Genomic DNA, 26,597 nt, shown 5'->3' with positions numbered 1-26,597 from the left:
CACAAGCAGTTAAAATACAAGTAGCCAAGCTATTACCTGAATGGATTTTTAAGTAATCTTGATCTAGTGGGGTAGCTTGAAGTGCATACACCCACAAGATGTATCTTTGCCCAGAGCCTCATTCTCCCTTTCGGCCCCATTGTCGTTTATCTCCACTCTTGTATTCCCTGCAGCATCATTGGGGCCATGACGGTAAACCTACATATATGTGATTTGCCACAACATACCACTAGAGATCATATATTGTAACGGATGTTTTGCTAAAGCCCTATGAGAGTAAAAATCAAGCCATACATCTCAAATGAATGCACAAGCTAGTTGTGGGGACTATGTTATGTGGTCTATTGACAGATTTATCATTTACACTTTAGTCAATGACAGTGAAACATTTCTCTAGTGAGTAAAATATTTGATGTGCAAAACCAGACTAGTGTAGAAGTAGCTTTACTTTTTCCTACATATTAATTTCCTGTAACCGTGAGCAAAATTCATAATTCCACTAGTGCTCACCTTATGAAAAATCTAATCAATTCAGACAGATTTGACAATTTAGCTGGTGCCTATTCCCTACTCAGTCTGACAGTAAATGTTCACTGAGATGGTGAAAAATCAGCCTGCCATCATAGAAGTTTCTCATAACTAGGAGACATATTCTACATTTATTTTGCAATATCATTTTTGAGTAATTTTACATGGGCTTTATAAAGTTTTAAAGCTGAAGTATATAATCTTGCGGCACTAGCACCACTGAATGGAATTGCAAAAATATACTTTGTTTTAAAAAACAGCTTTCTGAATACACTCCCCTGTCTGCCGTTCGTCAAACAAAAAGACAGGAAGACAACATTTTCGATCATAATTAACCTATGAATGGCTTACTAATAGTTTCTCTTGGATGAAAGAAAGTACTTTAACAGAAAATTTTAAATACATCAGCTTTAAGTTTGGCATAAATTATTAATATTGACTGTTTGCAAGTAATTATCGGCTTCTTTGGAACTATGGCCGCATTCGTTTTAGGTCAGATATATAATTAAAAAAGGTTTTTTGTTTGCTCAAAAAATGAACATTCAGCCATTATTTGCTTTACATGATGTTTCAAACCTGATTGCATGATTGTCATGCCCATTCAAAGTAAGAGGGCATGTGCCCCCACAGATATTTGAGCCTAGATGAATTTAAATGGATTATTTGTACTTCCAAAAACATATTTTTATTTTTTATATTTAAATAGAATGATTATTAGATGTAAAAAATAATGTGTATGTGGCAGAAATCTTTATTCACATTCTAAATGTAGTTTCTTTGTCTGTCCAATTGAGTTACATGTTCCGTTAAAGGCGACGTCCTGTGGCTGCCTTGGATTGCGCTCACAGGGAAGGTTGAGCATATATTGGAAAGAATGATGTTAAGCTAATTAATTAAATCAATTTATGTGCAGTTAATCTTTCCTAAAGGTGTCTGTGTCAGTGGAACAGTCATACTTTATGATTATGGCTATATTTTTGTTTGATCGGTTGCTGTTCATTTCCTTTGGTGCTGAAATGCGTTTGACTGGTTTTGCAGCGTAACACTCTCTTTTTTTCATGTTTAAAGAAAGCAGCAGTTCCTCTCCTTTCCAGCCATTATAAAAACGTTTTAGATATGGTTTGCCTGGCGATATTTCCATAGTATTCGTCCAATCACTGTTATTGTAAACGGTGCAGCGACTCTCTTGTCTATGGTTTCTTCTCTTTTATAAAATTGTACATCCTTGTTCCCTTTCCTTGCATAATTTCTTTGCAAATTTTCTGCGAAATATCAAGAATATTTTTATTATTTACTGTGAGCATTTTGGGGCGGAACCTTGTTATATTTTTTTTTGATTCTCTCATGAATACATTTTTTTTTATAAAAATCTCTCTGCGGGTTATGAAAAGCTGGCATTTAAAACACATTTCATTTTTATGTGGTGAGGCCTATGTTTCAAATTCGATGCCCTGTTCAGTTCTTTATTTATCTTAAATGAATGACAGATTTGTATTTATTAATAGTCTACATATGAGTACCATTACACCATATCTATTGCTTTTTAGTGTTATTAGTGTTCTCTTATTTCTTGTTTTGTACTTAGTTAATACACCTGAATATATCATGATGATTTTATGAGCAGCTATGTGGAATGTTACTACCCACATGCTGTTTTAGGCATTCTAGGTGTTATTATTAATTTTATTGCATTTATATTCAATTGTATGAATTTTACTCATTATGTAATGAAGACAAACAAAAAGAGGTATTGATAAACCATGCATCTTATGGTGAAAAACACCACTACACCAAACAAAGCACCACAACAATATTTTACTATCTGACTTTTCCGCTCTGATTTTGATGACTTTGACAGTTGTGTGCAAACAAAGGTTATAGTTATTAAGCTTATTTAATTTTTGAATGTCTGTTATCCTGTTGAAGTGCAGTGCTTAGTGTCTAATAAACACATCTGATTGGTGTCTTGAGGAAATTACTCCATCCTAATTATACAGGGCTTTGACTAATCATTGACATAAACCACCAACTAGTCGATTTTGAAATTATGCCGTTTAACACATCCATAGGCGTTGTGTTGTTGAAATGTAATTAATATATTCATTATAAATCCTAATAAATCATGATGCAAGGTTGTATGTGACAATTATAATTTATTAAACCCACAAAGATGAAACATGAATTCGAACTGTTGTGCCAGATGATGACCCAACAATGCCATCTAAAAATGCCCATGAAACACAACTCCAGGGGCCAAATACTGCCCCTTAATGGAAAGGTTAATATATATAACACTCTGGTATGAATGGCCTCTTTTAAAAGTGCCTTAGCCAATAGATACATACTGTATGTACTCAAGAAAATTGAAAACTTCAAACTTGGGAACATGCCCGGACCCCTCTTGACAATAAGGGGGGGTAATCCCGCAGGAATTTTATTATGAAATGTTTTTATTGAAGAAGATTTGATTTGATTTTTATAAAATAGAATGAAATGGCATTGAATATATGTTAAAAAGAGCTTTTAAGTGTCAATCAAGCCACCCAGCTATGACACCTACTACAAATCTACTGAGTTTGGAAAATATGTCCACAAAAGAAGTGGCAAGAGCACAAGAAAGTGATATAAAACTGCCTGAAGATGTAAAAATACCACCGAATGCAACCAGTATTGATACAATTACTGATTAAAACAGGTTTTTATACAGTTTCCCGTGGTGGGTTGGGTTTGGTTGACTCTGGTGCCCCCCTCCAAATATTTGGTGCATGACGCCCCTGTTTTCAACCATGAACCTAACTATCTTTTCCCTTCAATTACAAAGAATGGGGATGAAAAGGACGCAAAAGGATCACAAAAGTTGTCCATACCACTTATGCTCTATATCCAGGTCGTCTGAAGTAAAAGTTTTGTTTAATCTCTTAATATCTTACAATGTCTTTATTCTTAAATAGCTGTATCATCGTTAAATATCATAAAATAATACTTGGTTGATGTAAAGATATGGGTGTTATGTATAAATTAGTTTATTAGATGGCTTTTGTTGAATAGAAAAATGTAATAATATAATACCACCCCTGCAGTTTTGCTAATTAGACAGATTCTGTCATATTGCAATTATCGTGTGCAGTTCAATGCAGACAATTAGAGGTGACACTATTGTCAGATGTTTTTATTTATTTATTTATTTATTTTTATTACCCACACATACTGGGGGGCATCAAATAATAGCTTTCATTAAGCCCTTCTCTCGGTAGTTTCATTGTGTGAGGGAAACATGAATTCAGCTCCAACATGAAAAGGTACTGCAGCTTGTCTTCCTGTAGCATGGGAGTTCTTAATGCTTGGGTAACTCTGTATTTAGTCTTCACAGTCTCACTTGTAACAGCTATATGCTAAAGAGCTCACAGTACATGATGCCCCAACATTCCTGTCTAAATTGAAGCTAATGAAGAGGTAATTGCTCGTCAGTATACCTTGCATCAAGCCACAGGTGCGAAGTCAACATGAAATCAAATGAAAATGTGAAAAGAGAAATTTCACAACAACACACATAACAGTAGAGCAAAAGAACAGAACTGTTTCTAACTTTTCTACAACATGCTCATTGTGGTACTGAGAACTCGCTAGTTACTACTGCCACTGCTAATCCCTTAATCAATATGAAAATTAATTAAAGATAAAAAAGTGAAGGATACGGGCACATTAAAAAAAAATAATAATAATAATACAGCCTACTTATGATGTTGGACAGAAATTACAACAAATCAGATGAAAATGTTATCTTCTGTCATCTTTCCAACATATAACAACAGTCATTTTAAGCTCTCTTTAAATTAGTCTTCCTGGTTATTTGCTCTTCCTATTTCCTTGAGGGAGAGACTAGAAGCCTTTTAGAGAGTGATGACAGATCTGGTACCATTGAAAATGAAGATTTGATTTCCTGTAAGAATATTTGAAGAGAGAAAATCTGATGAGAGATGGGACAGTGGAGTCACAATCGAGACTGAGATGAAAGACTGATAAAGCTCTGTTACTGGCTTTGTAATGGGGATTTGAAAGCCATTTTGGGGCAAGCCTTTATACTGTAGAAGTTAATCTGGGCTTTCACTATTTACCTATGTAAAAAATGTGTTTGTGTGTGTGTGTGTGTGTGTGTGTGTGCGTGTGTGTCTGCTGGTGTGACTCTGTGGGTGCCTTCCTGCAATGAATCACATTATAGCTGACTCAGTGGTAAAATGAGGAGGTGGAAGAGGGCCAGAAACTGCCCTTTGGCTCTTTGCACACACACACACACGCATGCACACTTCATAAGCAAAGACAAAAAGCATGTTTAAAGGGAAAGGTCATTTAAAAATTACAATTCTGTCATCATGTTCCAAATCTGTAGGCCTTTTTTTCCATGGAACTTGGACATTAACATTCTGCCTGACATCTCCTTTTTTGTTACACTGAAATTAAGAAAGTCTTGCATGTGTGGAACAGCAGGAGGGTGAGTAAATGATGACATAATTGTCATTTTCGCATGAACTCACAGTGGACACCATAAGACAGATGGAGTAAATGAGCCTTGATGATATCTCCAGAGTTATACTGAGAATATTCCAGATAATTCCAGAGCAAATGAGCTAGTCTTATGATGTGTTAGGCTAATTGTGTTGCAGATTCTGGGATTCATGGTGATTTGGTTCAGTCTTGCTGTAAATTGGATGATAAAGTCATTAGTATTCCTGATGTGAAGTCGACTTGGAGTGCACTGTAACTGTGTAATTGTATTCACCGGTGAGAAAGTAGCTGTGAAGATAGGACTTCACACTTTATTAATGGCTGCCTCTTCAGTTAATATTTTAACCAAGTTCCTAAAATACACACGAATCTGGGTGACAGTCAGAGTTGTTTGCGCAAATGGAAAGAGGGGTGCGAGTGTGTGCGCATGAATAGCATATGTGTGTGTGTCTGGGTTCTGTGCCAGCGCACTTACAGTAATGGATCTCACTGACTGATTTGGTAATTATGTCCTGATATGTGTGGCTGCTTTATTTATGGTCATCATTATCAAGGACCTTGGTTCTCATTTATGAGCAAGATGGCTCTGACCTCAATCTTATACAGTAGGTGTCTGTGTCCATGTATGTACTGACAGCAATTCACCCTTAGATTCACTGTGGTAAGTTCCTTCTACCTTTCACCCTTTTAGTTTGACATCCCTGTCAAAAAGCCCAGCATATGTTGTGTTTCGGGTGCTTGCATGCTCATGTCCCTACCAGACTTCTTAATAGGATAGTTCACCCAAAAATGAAAATTCTCTCATCATTTACTCACGCTCGTGCCATCCCAGATGTGTATGACTTTCTTTCTTGTGCTGAACACAAAGATTATTTTTTAAATATCTCAGCTCGGTAGGTCCTCAAAATGCAAGTGAATGCGTACCAAAATTTGAACCTCAAGAAAGCACATAAAGGCAGCATAATTCATACATAATTTATACGACGCCAGTGGTATAAGTCCATGTCTTAAAGATTTATAAGTGTGGGTGAGAAACAGATCAATATTTAAATCCTCTTTTACTACAAATCTCCACTTTCACGTTCACATTCTGGGCAAGGAGGAGGAGAATTTATAGTAAAAAGTTCTTAAAAATCTATTTGTTTCTCACCCACACTTATTCCCATTCTGAAGATATTTGAAGCACTGAAGTCTTATGGATTAATGTTATGCTGTCTTTATGTGCATTTTGGAGCTTCAAAATTTAAGTACCCATTCACATGCAGTGTGAGGACCTACAGAGCTGAAATATTCTTCTTAAAATCTTCGTTTTTTTGCAGATTAAAGAAAGTCATGTATATCTGAGATGGCACGAGGGTTCGTAAATGATGAGAGAATTTTCATTTTTGGGTAAACTATCCCTTTAACTAGCAAGACTTCCATTGTCATCCAGATTAACTGAAAAGATTATATTAGTTTTCAAAAAAATTCCACATTCCACCAACAAGATGACCATTAACCAGTCCAGACCACCATACAAATTCAAGCTGGTCTTTTCAGCAGGGATCTTAAGTCATTTAAAAATGGTCAGTCTTGTTTCCAGAAAGTGCGGGAACCAATGGACAAGACAGTAAGTGATCTACTCTATATTACTGTGTAATATAGGTCTATATGCAATGTTGTATATTTATTTACTCCTCTTTTCAATAACTTAAAGAATTTCATATTGCCAAGGATTGTCTTACCATATGTTTGGTATAATGCAATTTAATGGAACCCTCTGCACAGTCTGCTCCAGGCTTATCCGGCCTTAATGTTCTGTGATTCTTCGTGTTGTTACAGAGAGAGAGGAGTATGTCGCCACCTTCAAGGGTTCAGAATATTTCTGTTACGACCTCTCCCCGAACCCCATCCAGAGCAGCAGTGATGAGATTACGCTCTCCTTCAAGACCCTGCAGCGCAACGGACTGATGCTCCACACTGGAAAGTCTGCAGACTATGTCAACCTGGCACTGAAGAACGGTGCTGTCTCGCTGGTCATCAACCTGGGCTCTGGGGCCTTCGAGGCCCTGGTGGAGCCCGTCAATGGGAAATTTAATGACAATGCCTGGCATGATGTGAAGGTTACCAGGAACCTTCGTCAGGTAACCGCGCAGAAAAGGCAAAGGTCGAGATTGGATGGTATTTAGATTACTAGCAATAATCATGAGCAACAATTCATACACATTAATCAAGACATGCAACTATTCAAAGTAGTTTTGATTGCAAATTATCTGTTGAAAGTTGTTGTAAGTTTTGAATACAAATCTGTTAAGGGCTAATCTTTCTAAAACAGAAAGTTTTCTTATTGCATATATAAATGTAGGATTTTGACACACTTTTAACATTTTAAATGAGTAACAGTGCTCATTCATACACATTAGAGTTAGGATAATAAAGCTCTCAATACTGAATTATTTATATTGAATGCATGAATTCAGCCTTTCCATGTTCATACATGAAGGACATGGGTGAATATACCCTTAACCCTGTTTTTGTCTACAAATATTTAAATGCATTTTCAGATGCTTTAATATCCATATTTTACTGTCACTATTTGATAGCACCACCTCTCACTACATTACATCAGAACGTCATCTGTCAACGCAGAACATGTTTGAAGTGTCAAGACTTGGAAAAGATCCCTGTGTGGTATGAAGTGGGATAGGACAGGCAGTAAACATGAAAACTTGAGTAAAGTAAATAGGAAGAGACAGAGTAGACTAGAAGCATCCCAGAGGAACAGATACTGGGATCTTCACAGTGCAGATGTTCTGTCTGCTTCTCTTTTTCTCTTCTTTTGCCCTTTTTAAATGTTTACTAACCTGCTTTTGGGGAAAGAAACTAACCTTTCATCCATGGAATGTGTCATTTACTAACCTGTTACCTCTTACTAACGTGCAACGCTGATGTACTAACCTTGGCAAGAGACCATCTTTTTTGATTGAGGAACAGTGTTCTGTTCACAGTTTTTTAATTTCCTTTCTCCCCCCTTTTCCACAAAGCACTCAGGCATTGGACACGCTATGGTAAACAAACTACATTGTTCGGTAGATATCATTCTAATTGTTTCTTAGTTTGGGTTTGCCGTGTGTCTATTTTCCTTTTTTTGAATCGTAGACATCAATACTAAACAAAAAAAGGGGGAAAATGCGGTTGGTACTCTTTACGCTTACTTCCCCTGCCCTGACCAAATTCCCCTTTTCTTTTTTTTATCATGAGTTCGGTTTCCTCGGCTCTTTATGTCCCATCCATGTTTTTTTGTTTGTTTTATTTTTAGGTTATCTTGCATCTTCGTTTTGTTTTGGGTTCTTTTGCATAAGGTTTTGCTCACCGACTGGCCTCAGCTGGCTGACTCTGAACCTTTCATTGGTCCAGCTAGCTTTGAGGCCCAGAATTCCGCATGGCCTGCATCCTGGCCACCCTGTGCACTAAAACCTCTGCTCCATCAGTACATTTGAGGCTGGTGTGGGTGGCCAGTCATCTCGTCTGTTGTGTTTTTCTTTTATTTGTGTTTCCTTTATCATGTGAACACGCTTAAGCATGTGGACACCTTTGCTGTGATTGGTCTCATGAGCTGTCGTTGTGTTTGTGTCCTTCTCCCTCCCATTTTCTCTTTATTCATTCCTGTGCAAACTGATCTTGGAGAAGGAATTGTTCTCTCTAACCATTGTTTGCATGCAGAGAGGGAGGGATAATGAAGCATGCATCCATTCAACCAGATCTGTGAGAGATGTGCCTCTAATTGCCTGTGCTTTCATTTCTAACCTCTTAGCACACTGTGTTCTTTGTTTTACCTCATACAAAAACATTGAAAACTTCAGAAACTACTCACATGCGCTGGATTCAAGCGATACTAACTCTAACACATATTACTAACACCATTTTTGTGTCTGCTGATTTACTTTTTGTGCTCTATTAGTGGCACCGCTAACATTGAGCCTGGGCTAATGTGCCACAGACTTCCTCAGCTCATCTAAGACATACTAGAATATAAATATCCAACAAAAAACATGAATAAAGAAAGACAATAAACTGAAACAGACATGAAAATGGGTTCACATTAAATTGATAAAAGTAGAAAAGATAAATAAACAAATACATAAATAAGCAATCACAATCAAGTAAAAAAAAAACAACAACAACCAAGCATCCAAATCCTTACGAGGGGGACCAAAGCCCTGTAACAGTATTCAAGTTATATGTGAGTATAGCGTGTCCTTTCCCTGTGCTTTGTTGTCTAGGTTACAATATCCGTGGATGGAATTCTGACCACCACTGGATATACACAAGAGGACTACACCATGCTAGGCTCTGACGATTTTTTCTATGTCGGGGGTAGCCCCAGCACTGCCGATCTGCCTGGATCCCCCGTTAGCAACAACTTTATGGGCTGCCTGAAAGAGGTAAAGATCAAACATCCCTCTCTACACCCTGCATTGAGTGATATAGACAACACATCTTGTATTACCAAATGTATAATGTTAGTTTGCCCATACATTTCAAATTAACGTTATTTACTCATACTCATGTCGTTCCAAACCTGTATGAATTTTTCCTGTGTGCAAGACACAAGGAAATGTTGGACAGAATGTAAGGGACTGACATCTCCCTTGGTGTTGAAAGAAAGAAAGAAAGAAAAGAAAGAAAGAAAGAAAGAAAGAAAGAAAGAAAGAAAGAAAGAAAGAAAGAAAGAAGGAGATGTTGAGCAGAATGTAAGGGACTGACAGCCTCAGTCACTTTTCAATTATTGTATGAAAAAAAAAAAAATTGTGAACGGTCCCAAACATCTCCCTTGGTGTTGAAAGAAAGAAAGAAAGAAAGAAAGAAAGAAAGAAAGAAAGAAAGAAAGAAAGAAAGAAAGAAAGAATCAAATAATCATATGGAAGTCATATGGATTGGAACAACGTGAGGGTGAGTAATTATTTTTGGATGAACTATGCCTTTAATTTTATACACACACACACACACATATATATATATAATGTACTATTTACATATTGTGACTACTCGGAATTGTCCTGAAAATATTCACTCCTGGACTCATTAAAAAAATAGTGTGTTATTGACGAGAAATCTTTCTTATAATTTAATTACTTTCCATTGATTCAATCTATATGATTATTTTTTTTTTCTGTAATAGAGATTTTGCAGTTACTTCTATTATCACCTATTTTCAGCTAATCTACAAAACATCCAATTGAGCTGAGTAAACTCGCACAATGTCACCTTACACTAATGTCAATACAGCATTCACATGTACTTCTGCTAGTTTTATCATTTGTATTACTTACTGTTTTTATACATATGGCTGATATCAGCATTGCACTGCTGTCTCTTGAGCATTTTCCTATAAAGTGTCCCTGTTCACATTCTACATTGCACAGCTCTCTCTGGCCTATAAAAACTCTTACCACATACATCAACAACTAAGGGAATTATTTATCAGTTGTCACAGAACGAAACACAATGGCATAGTTGCAATGCATTCTCTAATTTACATTGCTGATGAGCTTTCCTCACATCTGAAATCTGTTAATTTGCAAATGGGTCACATGTCCTCAACAGTGACAGAACTAACAAATAAACAAGAGTGTAACACATAGGATAAATAAGTAAATAAATACATTTTAGTTTATGGGGAAGTGAAAAGTCTGCCTAATGAAATAAACTGTAATTACTCAGTATTGAGTGATATTTGATGGGACTGATTCTCTGATACAGCCTTACATGCTCTCCTTATGATCTATTCGTGATCATAATGTTCCTTAGAGGAATATTGCGGAGAACATGTCGTCTCATTCGTCATCTTCCTTCCTCCATGTTGGACTCACATCCCTGTGGAATGTGGTGTCTTCTGGTACGCCAGATGGTGAAGTGAAGAAGTGCCAGTGAGTCGTTATGCTTAGCTGTAAAATATTTCCTAATTTAGAAATAAAACAAAAAACATCATATGAACCATTATTTCAACCAAATCTCCATTGTTGCCAAATACTGTCGATTCAAAGTGTTTAATGCTAGAGGTTTTGAATCAATGAATTGTAATGGACAGTCACATTCTGAACTGAAACACAGAAATCAAACTGACCAACTCAGTTGTGAGACAATGAGGGATTGCATAACCAGTCTAATGGCACACTCTTTAGGAAACTAAATAACGATAAGTGCATTACAATCATTGTAATATTTTCTGTTTTCAGAATCGTCAATATATCATCCAGCCTTACTTGCGAACATTAATATGTATACAGAATAACATATTTGTACATGTACATATAACAGTTTGTTAAGTATTGCTCTTGGTTGAAATTAAGATGCTGAAGCTCTTATGGCACTTTTCCACTGCACGTTACTAAATAAAGTGAAGCTTATATAGAGCAGAATATAGAGTTAACGTAACAAAACAAACTATCCTCCATCATGGACTCCAACAACGTTGTGGCCGAGTTCAGGGGACTCTCCCTTCCATTGCTCACCGGTCTATTGCCATAGATAGCATCCATTTGGTCGAACCACTTCCACTTTCTTCTGTTTGAACCACTCTGGCAGTTGTGGTCCTTGATGATTCTATAGTCACCTTTAATTTTTTTTTGGTAGGTCCGGTGGTAGCCGTGTGCGGCCAACAGCTAAGACACTTCCAGAAAGACTTTTTCGTTTCACGTCGTTTTGTTCGTCACTAATGAGAGGAACGTCTGCACCTCATTTATTGATCACGGCGTGGTTTTGCACACAGCCATTTCTTTTTACAATTCGAAAGTTGCATGAACAAATGATACTGCTATCGCTGTTGCTAAATTTTAAACTAGCGAGTTGATGTCCCGAGTCGCAAATCCAGTGACGCTGGTAGTGACGATTCTCTCTGACCAATCAGTGATCTACAGGGTTTTGACATCACATTTAGTATCGGCTTGGCTCGCTTGGAACCTCGACCGAGGTGGTTCTAAAAAAAGTACCAGGTACCAGGTACTATCCGCAGTGGAAACCCCCTAAAAAGCGAGCACAGTCGAGTCGAGCTGTACCGTTCAGTGGAAAAGCCCCATAAGTGATCCATTCATTAACCTATATAGACCCACAGTTAACAAGATCTGCTCACTGGCATTTATCCTGTTAGTCTATTTATCATGACCCTTCTTACACAGTCTACAGGTACAGTAAATCATGTTTTTAGACCGAGGCAGTGATTTCTGATAATGCATCAGACAGTAAAACAAGTACCTTTCTTAATATAATTTTAGCACTTTAGTGGATTTGCTTACAAATACAACATGGACTAAAACGACTAAAAAGAAAGATGTAAGTTTCTCAAATATGTGAAAGTGATGAGTATTGGAATAGCCTCCAGCCTTCATCTCAAAACCAACCCACAAGCAATCAATCAGTGTCAAAACATGAAAGTGCAAACTCTTGTACACTGTGGTCTGGAGCTGTGTGTAGGCGTTTTGTGTCTGTTGTCTGTGCTTTCAAACTATCAATTCCACAGATTAACAGCAGGCCTGAGGTCTTTGACCTGCGTTAACAAACAAAATAGTGCACTGGACTCTCAAATGGCAATTTAAACCATGAGGATTCTAAATGGATCCTCCTTTTTTCATTCACAAAGTCATTGGCAGTAAAATGAGAACCATGACTAAGCACTGTTAGAATTACCAGGGGGTAGGTTTGCTCCTTTATTTAAAATAATATATATTTCAAACAATGCTACATAGCCAGTTCAGTTTTTGTAATTATTTTTTAAAGGTTAGGTGCTATATATACTCTATATATATTTATATTGATCAGCCACAACATTAAAACCACCTGCCTAATGTTGTGTAGGCCCCCCTCGTGCCACCAAACAGCACTAAACTGCATCTCAGAATAGCAGTCTGGCCATTCTCTGTTGACCTCTCTCATCAACAAGGCGTTTCCATCTGCAGAACTGCCGCTCACTGGATGTTTTTAGTTTTTTGCACATTTGGAGTAAATTCTAGAGACTTTTGTGGGTGAAAATCCCAAGACATCAGCAGTGACAGAAATACTCAAACAAGCCCGTTTGGCACCAACAATCATCCATACAATTATCTCTTCAGCCAATTATGTGGCAGCAGTGCAGCGCATAAAATCATACCGAGATGAGTCAGAAGCTTCAGTTACTGTTCACATTAGCCATCAAAATGTGGAAAAAATTTAATCTCAGTGATTTGGACCGTGGCATGATTGTTGGTGCAAGATGGGCTGGTTTGAGTATTTCTGTAATCGCTGATCTCCTGGGATTTCATGCGCAACAGTCTCTAAAATTTACTCAGAATGGTGCCAAAAACAAAAAACATCCAGTTATCGGCAGTTCTGTGGATGGAAATGCCTTGTTGATGAGAGAGGCCAAGATGACATAAGCATGATGACATAAGCACTCACACCAATAACAGACAGAACATGGAGCATGAGTGTCGGAATCCTTACACCAACCAAAACCGAAACAGACAAGGAAGTCAGGATCTAGACACCATGCTCCTGACATGAAACACAAGACAGACCGAAGAGCACATGGCAGAGAAATCACAACCGAAACCATGCACTCACACAAAGACAGAAAATGAAACACAAGGCAGACATAGAACGAATATGTCACGGTCCTGTCACACAAAGAGTGACAGGACCGTGACAGCGGGTTGACGCTGTTTTGGTGGCATGAGGGGGACCTACACAATATTAGGCAGGTGGTTTTAATGTTGTTGTAGATCGGTGTATATATATATAGAGAGAGAGAGAGAGAGAGAGAGAGAGAGAGAGAGAGAGAGAGAGATAGAGAGCGAGAGAGAGAGAGAATTTCAAGTAACTTGTGCATTATGGGTGTGTGAGGTATATCGAGGGCCTCTAAGTGAGTGTTTGTACCATGCGTGTGTTGTGTAGTTATTTATGCCACAGTTGATTTATTCAGCCGTTTAAAATAGAGTGTGCAAGAAGCTCATTCATCATTAGTGCATTTGTTTTAATGTGCCCCTCCTCTCAGGGGCCTTTGGTCAGTGCTTTCCAGTCCCCTCATTGCCCAGATCAGGTGGCATAGACAGATGCACTGTCCTCCACATGCTGTCCCTGCCCCTAACCTCTCATCTGTAATGTATGCTTCTCCGGCGGCCATGTTGTGCAGTGTTTTATCACAGATTGCTGCTGTTCTCCTCTCGTGCGTGTTTATGAAGCAGGAAAAGTGAATGGGGGAGAGGGTGTACTCTCCTTTGGTCTGTTAATGGCTGGAAAGGCTCTTGTGCCTGCCTGTGATTGGCATTTCTGAAGTATCATCAATAAGCTTTTATTGCATCCGCATACCATTATCTTCTTCCTGGCAAGGGATCAAATGAAATCGAAACTGAATTAAAATAGGGTTATCATGAACACTTCACAGTCTGCCGCTCAGGTTTAAATAACAGGTTTTTGGCCTTTTAGAGGAGAGAGGGAAAGGGTTGTGCCCCATATTCTGAGAGGGCTGAAAAAATTATCCATCTGATGCCATTCAGTTGTGAATGGAAAAATGTCACACCTACTACAGTGCAAGATAAATGCAGCATACGGATCTATCCTTTTGATTTCTGCATTTATTGATTTTCAATGTGGATTTGAATGTATTTTATATATATATTTTAAAGAAATGTGGTAACACTTTACATTATAGTGTTACTCAAATTACATTATTAACTAAAATAATGTGGTTTATATACCTGAAGCTCAACCATAAGTACACTTTAATTATATGTAGTTAGCATTAGAGTTACAAACATTTTAATACATTATGAAGTGTGACCTATGCGTGCTAACTCATTTGAAATATATTTGTTCTCCTATCTTCCCATCTAAGGTTGTGTACAAAAACAACGACGTAAGGCTCGAGCTGTCTCGACTGGCCAAGCTAGGGGACCCAAAAATGAAGGTGAGCGGTGTGGTTGCCTTCAAATGTGAGAATGTAGCTACCCTGGATCCTGTCACCTTCGAGACGCCCGAGTCATTCATATCCCTTGACAAGTGGACAGCCAAAAAAGCCGGTTCCATCTCCTTCGATTTCCGCACCACTGAGCCCAACGGCCTGCTCCTCTTCAGCCATGGAAAACCCAAACCACAGCTGCAAAAAGACCCCAAGAGCCCAAAGACCTTGAAGGTGGATTTCTTTGCTATAGAGATGCTGGACGGCCATCTGTACCTTTTGCTCGACATGGGCTCGGGAACCACCAAAACCCGCGCTGTCAACAAAAAGGTCAACGATGGGGAATGGTACCATGTGGACTTCCAGAGAGATGGAAGATCAGGTAGATTATTCTATAAATCTGTGGATACATTCACACAGCTGCAGAATATAGTTGTCAATCCTGTATTAGAGCGCTAAATGCAGTTGCGTTCACAACATTTGGTTATAAATGAGTGTGACAACCACATTTTTTTCACAAAAAGTATCACAGTATTAAGCTGCATAAGTTGCATAAATTATTAATATTATCAAAATAATAGCAAAAAAAATATTATTAAATATAATTTACTATATATGTATATATATATATATATATATATATATATAAGGTATACACCTTGGAGGTTAAAAACACCTAAAAACTGCTCTTTTTCTTCAGACATGAGTGATTACAGTCAAATTACTAATTTGAGCTGTGTGTCTTCCAAAGGTTTTAGATCGAATACAATGGTAGTCTTTCCACCGGATCATGGTTTTATGGTTTAGGCACTGACTGTGTGAATGTAGCCTGCCCAGATGTTTCTTTGTTCTACCGAAGCATTTTTTATATACTCAATCTTTGGTTGAATTTTGGCTGGTTATAGTCAAGGTCTATGGAAATATTGACATAGCGGAGACAGCAGTGTCGTCTCACGCTTGTGCGAACACATTCATAACCTTGCCTTCCGGAAGACACTATCAGGCAGACATTTGAATATGAACAGGAACCGCAATCCTTCCTGTGTTCCTCCTTTTTTCTCACTCTGTCTTCTCCAGTGGTGTTGCCATGGAAACCAGATTTGGTTTCCCAAAGGAGAGAGGAAGTTAGTGCACAGCTCTGCCAAGTAAAGAAATTCATTCTTAAGCCTCCCATATTCTTCTTCTCCTTGCACATCAATGCTGTTTGCCCGGAGTCCAAAGAGTGGCCTTTGGTACCCTGTCATTTTCTTGTTTCTGTGAAACACTGGAAAAAGTAGGGAAAAAGGCTCTATTGATCTGAGGTTATTGCCTTAGTGCAAATCTCTCATCTTCTCTGCCCGGATATAGAAACGCCGGTCAGCTACATTAGTTCTGACATGCACTGTGAAACAGAGTTACAGTATAGTGAAAATGAAATGGAGGATTTATGAAATCAGATTTCTAAAGCAACAATATTTTATTCCATCATGTCAATTCAATATTGTGATTGGATATGGTTTTGTTAACAAAATAGGCCTTTTTTCCACTGTTTTAAATGGTATTGTTCATCAAACCGTAGATTCTATCCATATAGTGCTTGGTTTGATTTGATTTTCCAGGACTTATTATCGCACAAATGCAATGCAGCCATTGCGAGTTCAGGCACATTTTGAAAGTTGAAAGAGAGAATAAACCATTTCTGTTATTGGCTTTTCATGGGAATCTGTAACACCCTTGACAGATGGGAGCTTGCCTCACAGGCCTGCGGAATGAGCTGCGTCATTCACCCGCCTGGACAAATTGGCTGCCTACACAAGTACCGTTTGATCATATATGGGCACACTTCCTGGTGCGGAGAGCGCCAGTGTGGGCATGCTGGTGTTTTTGCTTGTTTGTATGCAAACATACATGTTATGTGTGCAAATGTATCTATTTATGTATATGTACATATTCACACCTATGTGTGTGTCAGAGTAATTTTTTCCAAGGAGGCAAGGAAAGCAGAGCCTCAAATAAATTAGTATGACAATATAATTGACTATGAAAAATATTGTGAAATGTGAGATCAAGTAGTGTATTAAGCAACAATTTTTGTAAAGTACCCCTGTGATTGGCTAAATAAGCTGTCAGTTGTATAATGCCCACCTTATTTGTTCGCAACTGGTCTGGAAATTTCCTTGAATGAATACGTAACTATTTGAAATCAAGGAATCTATAAAGAATTGGTTGAATAATTACAAAGTAAATAACTCAACCACTTGGCATGCCTACTTTCGGTCACATCTGAATCAAAATTAACTTAAAATGACTAATGAAATGAGAATCTTTTAATGAGCAGTTTTTTATCAAGTACACATCTCAGTTAAATTAAAGCTGCACCTCAGTGCCTGCAAACTTCATTACATTTGTGGCGTTTACTAGAGATTTGTTGACTAGTGGTCCAAAATATTTTTGAGTATTAATAATAATAACCAAACAACAGTTACTATCACATACAATTATAAAAAGTTACAAATATGCTTTTTACTGTTATAAAATAGCTAGTATTTTTAAAGCAGTGTAAGAAAATAAAATAAAAATTGTAACATTTGGTGTTTTCATTAATCAATGCAATTGTTAACATGACATAACAATGAACAATCCTTTTACAGCATTTATTGGTCTTGGTTAATGTTAATTTCTTGTAAATGTTGTGTTAACATTAGTTAATGATATACCTTACATGAACAATGAGCAATAGTATTTTTATAAATGAACATTAACCAAGATTAAAAAAATTATAATAATTGTTCATTTGTTAGTTCTTGATACCTAATAGATAGCATGGTGGTATTTACATATATTTACATATTTACATTTACATTTATGCACTTGGCAGATGCTTTTATCCAAAGAAACTTGCAGTGCACTTATTACAGGGACAATCCCCCCGGAGCAACCTGCCTTGCTCAAGGACACAATGGTGGTGGCTGTGGGGATGAAACCAACAGCCTTTTGCTTACCAGTTCAGTGATTCAGCCCACTACGTCACCACCACTCCATACAAAGATATTATAGCATTGGTTTCTTGTTGATAAATGTTAAATAAATTCCATAACACCAAATGAAAACATCAAATGGAGCTGGAACATGAATTTACATTGGAGAATTTGCTGCCTCATTTAAGTAGTCCACCACACACACTGGTGTGTCTGCTTGGATGTGTGTGCACATATAATAAAGTATCTTGCACAGCATTAGGCAGTGCTATGTAATCACTGAGCACAGTGAATGGAAGTCGGGATGATAGAGAATTCTCATTACTGATGACCCGGGGGAGATGTTTGGCTGCTGTTTAGGGGTACAGTCAGCAAGTCCGCACTACAGGACAAGATAATGTGTGTGTTCATGAGTGAGAGAAGAGTAGAAATGTGCCGCTATGCCTCATCAAATCCACGCAGACTTATTACAGGCTTAGAGGAAAATGAAATTCTTATATACTAACTCTGTTAGCATGTTACAAGTGGCATCTCTATGGTGATAGATCAAGTGGAATGGAACAGAGAGTGTCAATTTCTCTGTATTTGTTGAAATCGTTTGCAGGGAAAGAGTTACACAGAGTATAATTGTAATCTACTGTGTCACAGCAGCTGGCCATTTAGTGTTTCATTAATTTTTTTGAGCTGTGCCTGTGAATAATATGTCAGATACATGAGGCCGTAATCGGTCTATTGAATCACATTCAATTTCAGGGCGAATTTTTCTACTTCTTGCGGTGTGTGATGTAGAATTGAGCTCAGGCCCAGAGCTCTACATCACAGAACAATACTGCGGCCATTTATTCAATTCCCACAATAGCCATTAATGATGAAAATCTATCACAGATCTATCAACAAACACAGCCTTTACTCAACCTTGGCACACATATAAATGCACACACACACACACACACACACACACACACACACACACACACACACACACACACAAACGAACAACAATCTGGCTGTTTTCTCCTGTGATCAATTGACAGATGATTTTAAATGAAAATCAGTACATTTTGGGGCAAAGCAAATAAAATTGTGTGAAGATTTCTCAATGCATGTGAGAGCACTTACTCTATCCAACTTTAGAGATTAGAATAGCATTTGCAGATTGACTTGATAGGGGATGGTTCACCCAAAAATAATTAATTCATAAGAAATCATGATGTTCCAAACCTGTGTAACTTTGTGTTCTTCTGTGGAACACAAAAGCAGATGTTAGTCAGAATGACAGCCTTACCATTCGCTTTTTTTGTGTGGGGAAAAAAAATGCAATGAAAGTGAATGGTGACTGAGACTACAATTCTGCCTTACATCTCCTTATGTATTCCATGAAAGAAAGAAAGTCATATGTATTTGGAACAAGATGTGTGGATGTGATGACAGAATTTTCATTTTTGAATGAACTATGCTAGAGTGAGTGAACCTTTAACATGGTGCTTAACCCATCAACACGTGGGTCACATACTACCTCCTACTGACCCCAAAGTTACACGCACACTATTAGGGCCCAATCTCTGAAAGTGCAGAGGCCCTATTGTTCTCCTAAGGATTGTTAGGGCCCAAGCACTGAAAGTGCAGAGAACCTACTGTTCTTCTAAGGATTCTTATTTTCAAGGTTTTTGTTACTTTTGGGGTAATTAACATGCATGTTATCTACCCCAAATTGAAAATTTGCACATGCGTCAGAGCCACATTAGGCCATTAGATCTTGGCAAAAGTTCATACATGGGTGTGTAGAGGGGCTCTGGAGTGCCACCTAGAAGATGGGCATGTTCGGGGGGCTTTGTAGCATATTCCTATTGAGCTACAGTCACCAAACTGTACATATATAGATCTCATCAAGCCAGACAACTTTCACTCTGACAGTCATAAGCTCCGCCCAACTTGAAGTTGGCTAATTTGGATTGTTTATAAAATGCATGCTCTGGAATTTGAAATACTCCTCCTAGCAGGAAGTATGGCACTTTTAACAGACTTTGAAATAGCGCTCTTATGTTTACATTGATTGCTTCAAAATTATTTAGCATAATGTCAAGACACTGCTTTTCAAAGCATATGGGTTTGATTTTGGGTCACAGTGTGGCTCTTACAACAGACTTTAAAATTGTCCTCTTATATTTACTCAGATTGCTTCAAAATTGTTTAGAATAATTTCAAATGACAAATGCATGTGTCCACCTTGCATTGTTTTTCGAAAGCCACCGGGTGGAAATGAACCAGTTGTGCTTGGGTCCGTCATCACTGCTTGCAGCTATATTTTGCTCTTGTAACAGCTGCTTGTTGTCAGTCTAGAAGAAAGACTCTGGCAGGGAAAGGGCAGCATCTTTAATTCTAAGCCGCCTTTTATTGAGTTTGGACTGTGTGTTGGACACTAATAAACAGGATTCAGCAGTGGCCAGCGCTTTGTGTTAATCCCTGTCTGTGCTCTCCTATCTTGCCAATAATGGCTTTTCTTTTGTAACTGCCTTCAAGGCATGAATAATGGTAGTACATAATGCTGGAAAATGAGAGGGAATATTCTGAATAGCTGGCTGCGTTTAAATGCCTGTTTGTCGGAGACTCCAGGAAAACAATGAGGGTGATTATAGCATCTGCTTTTTGTCATCAGCTTTATATTACACACTGTTCTTGTGCAAGTGGTAGGCTATTTTAGGCATAAACCATAAAATCTAGGGTGAAATTAAACATGCCTTGAAAGGCATAGAAATAACTGAATCAGTCACAACCAATAAATTAGAAATGAATAGCTCTCTCTCTCTCTCTCTCTCTCTCTCTCTCTCTCTCTCTCTCTCTCTCTCTCTCTCTCTCTCTCTCTCTATATATATATATATATATATATATATATATTTAATAAATGATGAAGTCAATCTCATTACCCTTATAGAGCCCATGAAATCAACATCTGAGTATTATGGCTTTTATTCCATGTCTGTTAGCTTTGAAGCCATCTATATTCTTCTGAACTCCTAAATACTGACAAAATTGACTTTTGGCATAAATATGCATATAAAGTATTTAGTCTTCTCTTCTGGGAAAACAGACCTATATTTTTTATGACTCATTTTGCACAGCACAGGATTTAGTCCAAATAAAACGCTCTGTAAAAAGAGAATACCCCTCCCCTTTATACCACCTACAACTTACTAACAAGTAACATGGTTAATAGCTGTCATAACCAAAAGCCTATTGACTTTTTAAAAAAAGAGACAAGCCCTTAGATATTTTCCACTTGAACTTCCTGTTTCAATAGGAAATACAGTATCAGCATAGGAATGAATACCTAAATCCTCAAGCAATTTCAAGGGGTCTTAAAAGAGTTCATAAGGTAGTCCATAATTTGAAACTGAATTCTGAAACTGAATCAAACAGTTGATGATCTTTTTAAAAATGTGCAATGAGCATTACCATTTTACTGAAATGGCACCTGAAAACTGAGTTAACAAAATGAATTTGCTCCTTATGGTCTTGTTTCAGGCACCATCTCTGTCAACTCCATCCGCACTCCCTACAATGCTCCTGGTGAGAGTGAGATCCTAGACTTGGATGACATACTCTATCTGGGCGGCCTTCCAGAGGACCGCGCTGGATTGATCTTCCCCACAGAGGTGTGGACCGCTCTGCTGAACTACGGCTATGTGGGTTGTGTGCGAGATCTGTTCATGGATGGCCAGAGCAAGGACATTCGGCGGATAGCAGAGGCCCAAAGGGCAGTAGGGGTGAAGCCGTCCTGTTCTAAAGAACCTCCAAAGCAGTGTCTGAGCAACCCATGCCTTAACAGTGGCACCTGCAGGGAGGGCTGGAACCGCTTTGTGTGTGACTGCTCTGGGACAGGCTATTTGGGTCGCTCCTGTGAGAGAGGTGAGTCCCTGCATTGTATATGTAGAATCTACAGTTTGGTCTCATTCTTACACTGTATCCTTACTAGGCATGATGCTATAAAAATTAACAATGGACATTGTTAGTCCATTAGTCCACAGTGGTCCAGAGTCAGCCCAACTGGCCATACAGGCTGATTTTGTTTTTTACACAGAATCTATCCCACATTAAGGTATAATGCACCATTTTTGTCACTCTCAAATATGTAAAGATTTATTGTACAATCTATTAATTTTTCAATTTGTAATGATATTGAAAATATTATAATTGCTTTTGAACATTCTATGTTTCTAAGAAGTGCGTGACTCTGACATACGTACTTGTGGATTAAGTTTGTTCTAAATTCTGTTCTAAGTTTAGAAACAATGTCATTCAAACTTTTTGATAAATCACGATTTCTGCATGAATGTTCACACAAGATTTAAAGAGATAGTTCACACAAAAATGAAAATGATCTTATTATTTACTCACCCTCATGCCATCCCAGATGTGTATGACTTTCTTTTGTTAAACACAAGCAATGATTTTTAGAAGAATATATGTGCTCTGGAGGTTCATATAATGCAAGTGAATAGTGACCAGGACTTTGCATTTCTGTAACATAAGGCAGTATTAAAGTAACTCAGAAGACTCCAGTGGTTTAATCCATCTCTTCAGAACTGATATAATAGGTGTGGGTGAGAAACAGATCAATAAAAAGTCATATAAATCTCCACGTTCACATTCTTCTTCTTTTGTCTTTTTGTGATTTTTTTTAAATACTTAAATATTGATCTGTTGGGATTGATGAGTTGTTTGGATTACTTTTATGCTGCCTTTATTTGATTTTTGGAGTCTCAAAGTTCTGGCCACCATTCACTTGCATTATAACCTACAGAGCTAAAATATTCTTCTAAAAGTCTTATTTTCTGTTCTGCAGAAGAAAAAAATCACACATTGAGCAAATTATGAGAGTATTTTCATGTTTGGGTGAACTGTTCCTTTAAATCACAAATACATTCATACTCACAGTTAGTGAATAAGACCCTGTGCCCTCATTCAGAGGAATAATTTTGTCTATTATATTGTATGGAGGAGAGATAGTGAGTGTAGGGTAGAGCTGTATCCACTGCTGTCACCACCTCGGCACAGAAACGCCTCTCTCCTCTTTATCAGTTCATCCTTGACAAGTGCAGCCAAGCTGACGTTTCTGTTACCGTGGTAATTGTGTTTCTCTTCAGTCCATGTCATCTTCAGAGAAACCACTCAATCATGGATTATGTTTTTGCCTTTTGTCTCCCACCTTAGCAGAATTTTAATTCTGTTGTTCTATCGTATAAACAATGCATCACCTCCTCCCTAATAAAAAGGAATTCAGCAAGTGCTGTTCTCAGTGAATGTCCAACTATGCATCTCCACCCCTCAGAGTTTTCTCCATATATTCTGGCTGGCCTCAATGAAGTGCTTTAAGCTACACTGGATAATTCTTTAATGGAAGAGCATCTCTCTTAAGCTTGTTGTTGTTGTCTATACAAAGATATCACTCTGTAGCAAAGAAACTGCTGTAAGGAAATACAATTACTTATATTTGCATTGTTGAAGCTCCGTGCAGGAATTATAACCCATCAAAAATGGGTGGCTTTGTCATTGCTAAAGCAAAGTTTGCCACAAACTGCTACTGTAGCAAGAGGATGGTGCAGTTTTATTGGACAGCACTGCCTGCAGCTGAACAGCTTTACACACTGTGCGTTCCATGAATGATCACTTATTAGTGCTATCATAGCATAGATCATTCTTGGCATTCAATTAATTCCTGATTTTTGTGATTAAACCTATTTTTTTCTTTTGTGTAAATTTGTTACTGCACAGCACATTCACCAACTTTTGTTGTTCTCTTTCTGTCACTCACTCGACGTAGTGTTGAATGTAATGACACGAGGGGTCTTTCTTGACAGCCTTGCTTACCTCTGAACTTGAGAAAAGGCCAATGAGAAATTGGCAGAGAGAATTTGCATGTCCCGCCCCCGGACATACGGGTATGAAGGGACACGGGCATGCATCTGTCAGTCAGATTTTTTCTTCGGAGCCGAGCGGATGTGCAGCAGCAAGCTGAGTCTCACTACTGTTCCACTCACCTCTATCAGAGCATTGCTGTTGGATCTACGGAGCGTTTCCAGCGGCTTTCTCCCTCTCTGCACGCTGTGCAGTCCACGGCCCTGGGCGCTTCGACAGCGTTTCTGTAAAAGAGTGTATACCTCTAAAAGAGAAGCATCTTTCCTCTCTAAAGGAGAGTATTTTTATTCACTAAAGAGCAATACACAGCAGGCGTTGAATGTCCTTTTCCAGGATGCGTCTTTCCGCCTCTGTGTAGTTCCTGGATGCGGCTGTTTTCTCTCTGCTCCTGATGGTCATATGTGCTGCCTCGCGTGTCTGGGCTGCGATCACACGGAGGCAGCATTTATGGATGGTTTATGTTCTCATCGCGAGAACATAGCTATGGCAACGTTGCGATCTTGGCTTTCTCCCTTCCGAGAGAAAGCCACTTTAGCCACCCCCCCACGCCATGACTTCTTTCTACAGGATTAAGGCCAGTGTGTCCGGCGATGAAGGCATTTTGGGGAGAGCAACGGGCTCGGTTTCGCCGGGTAAATCCCCACAAACCACCCGCCCCAGCACGCTCGTTTGCTTCCGTGCGGGTCCGATGCAAGACCGGCTCACCTCAAGGCCAGACTGTTGTCTCATTCGGACCCCACGAGCTGGACGATGATCACGCCGCTGCATCGGAGAGCGTCACAGCGGCGTCTGGTGCTGATGACTCGTCTGGGCCCACCTTTGGGACTGCTCGCCCAGTCTGAGGCTGATGCGTGGATGTCCACTATGCTTTCCCGGGCCGCTGTAAGCACAAGGCTGGACTGGAAACTTCTGCCCCCCTTTCTTTCTTCTGCATGATGAGCTGACGAGGTCATGGGGTCACATTTTACTACCAAGATCAAACCTTCTCGCTCATCTGCTCTCAGTAGAACTCGGTAATACGGAACAGCTGACCGGGTGTTCCGCTTGCCCCTTGTGCCCTTCACCAAAGTGATCCAGTGCGCTCTCTCTCTCCCAGGTTAGCCACTATGCTCTTACTTCCTGTTTGTTCTTCCTCCCTAGTCTTCTGGCCTGCAAATTCAGCGGAGGAATTTGCGACCAGACCCACTATGAGCCACAAGTGCTCTGTACTGGGGTAGGCCTCCACAGGCCTAATTTCCTCTTCAGGCAACTACCTGTGATGTGTTTTCTGTGGTACGGTCCCCCTGTCGGCGGACCCACGTCTCCCTTGGGCAGTCCCTCTGCCCCTGGTCAGTGTGTTTGTAGAGCTCCTCCCTCATCAGGTAGGACCTACCACCATGCCACTTCCACGTGTCTTGACAACCCTGCGACATATTGGCCACATGTCACCTCCCCCCAGTCTGGGCAGGATGTGGTCTCCGCAGGGTCTTTTTCCCCCTTAAAGAATAGGAACGGAAAAGATCGCCTTCGGAAAATGGCTGTCTACACTGTCTACACTGACAGTGCTGATATCAGCCACTCAAGTCACTTTATTTCGCAGTCTAAAATAAAATTATTTCATTTATAAATATACTTTACTGAATGTTGATTAATTGCTCTGAAATTTATCAGAGGCATATAGGGACGTTGTCTTGTGGTTTGTTTGTACACCAAGATGAAATCCTGCAGGCGTTCCTGTTATAGAGTATTAAGTTTCCTCCATTTTCGGCTGGCATAAAACTGCTTTCTTCTCAATGGTGGAATGGAGAAATTAGGTGAGAGAGAAGCAGAGAGAGATTTAGAGGGGGAAAACAGAGGTGAACAGAGGGTGGATACGGGGTGAGTTAAGGTGCGCAAAAACAATAAAAATATACTAAAAAGTATTCAGATGCTATCAGAGCGTGTAGTTATGTTCACAGTTGGGCCTGCCCTGCTGTGTGAGGTGAAATAAGCTCAGTACATAAATCCATAACCATCCAGCTGCTCACAGTGTTTGGCTTACTTGAACAAAGCATCAAAGCAAAAACAAAAGCCTCAGAATAACATCTGCCCTAATTTTCTGTCATTTCTCCCAGGGTCCTAATGGGCTTTTACAGTGAATTAACTTAGTGGACAATCTCTGTTGCTCACTCAGTACTTCTGCAAAAAGAGTTTTACTCAAGGGGTCAAGGTTTTATTGGTTAGCATGGGCATCTTAGTTCCTGCTGGTAAATGCCATGGCTATAATGAAGTAGTACAGGAATGTATTCATACTACTTAGCTGCATACCTAAAAAAATCATAATTTGTTAGTGGACGATTAGCACGTTCTTCATCAAATGCAGTGCATACTCTGACAGTATTCAAATTCAAACACAGCTAGGATGTAATTTTCCGGTGGGTAATTAGTCTCATGGCATTTAACCCTAACCCTTATCCACACCTGGTTGATTGCACGGTTGGACGCTTGTTCATGTTGATTCCCAAGTCAGTATTTGTTTCATTGCCTTGGCTGCTGCATGCTTTTAGGCTTCATGAGGTGTCATGTTGCGTGCTGAAAAATTGTAACATGCATTTCCAGTGAAGGTTTCATCGGAATGCGGGAACTCACCACGAGCAAACCTGAATAATGTATGATGCCTCTGAGCTCATCCTGTTTATCATGATTGTTGAACATACATTTCCCTAATCCTAGTGGCAACCGTAGCTATTGCATGCTGCAGGATTCTGGTGGATATTGCTTTGCTTGGTGGGGGAAGTGGGGGGGTGGCAGGATTGTCAGGTAAT

At 39.0% G+C, this 26,597-nt stretch overlaps 1 protein-coding gene across 6 annotated transcripts in view; it reads left to right on the top strand.

The window, feature by feature from the left end:
- LOC127633287 (neurexin-1a) overlaps positions 1-26,597 on the top strand; it is a 223,629-nt gene that overhangs the window by 79,854 nt on the left and 117,178 nt on the right. For all 6 annotated transcript variants that reach the window (XM_052112288.1, XM_052112290.1, XM_052112287.1 and 3 more), the window contains 4 exons: positions 6,853-7,154; positions 9,294-9,455; positions 14,879-15,323; positions 21,421-21,804. In XM_052112288.1, the coding sequence (XP_051968248.1) occupies positions 6,853-7,154; positions 9,294-9,455; positions 14,879-15,323; positions 21,421-21,804 (1,293 nt within the window). The remainder of the gene's footprint in view (positions 1-6,852; positions 7,155-9,293; positions 9,456-14,878; positions 15,324-21,420; positions 21,805-26,597) is intronic.

Source organism: Xyrauchen texanus, chromosome 40 (genome assembly GCF_025860055.1).
Source record: "Xyrauchen texanus isolate HMW12.3.18 chromosome 40, RBS_HiC_50CHRs, whole genome shotgun sequence".
Classification (NCBI taxonomy): domain Eukaryota; kingdom Metazoa; phylum Chordata; class Actinopteri; order Cypriniformes; family Catostomidae; genus Xyrauchen; species Xyrauchen texanus.
The sequence above is the reverse complement of the archived record's forward strand: the minus strand, read 5'-3'. Positions and strand labels throughout refer to the sequence as shown.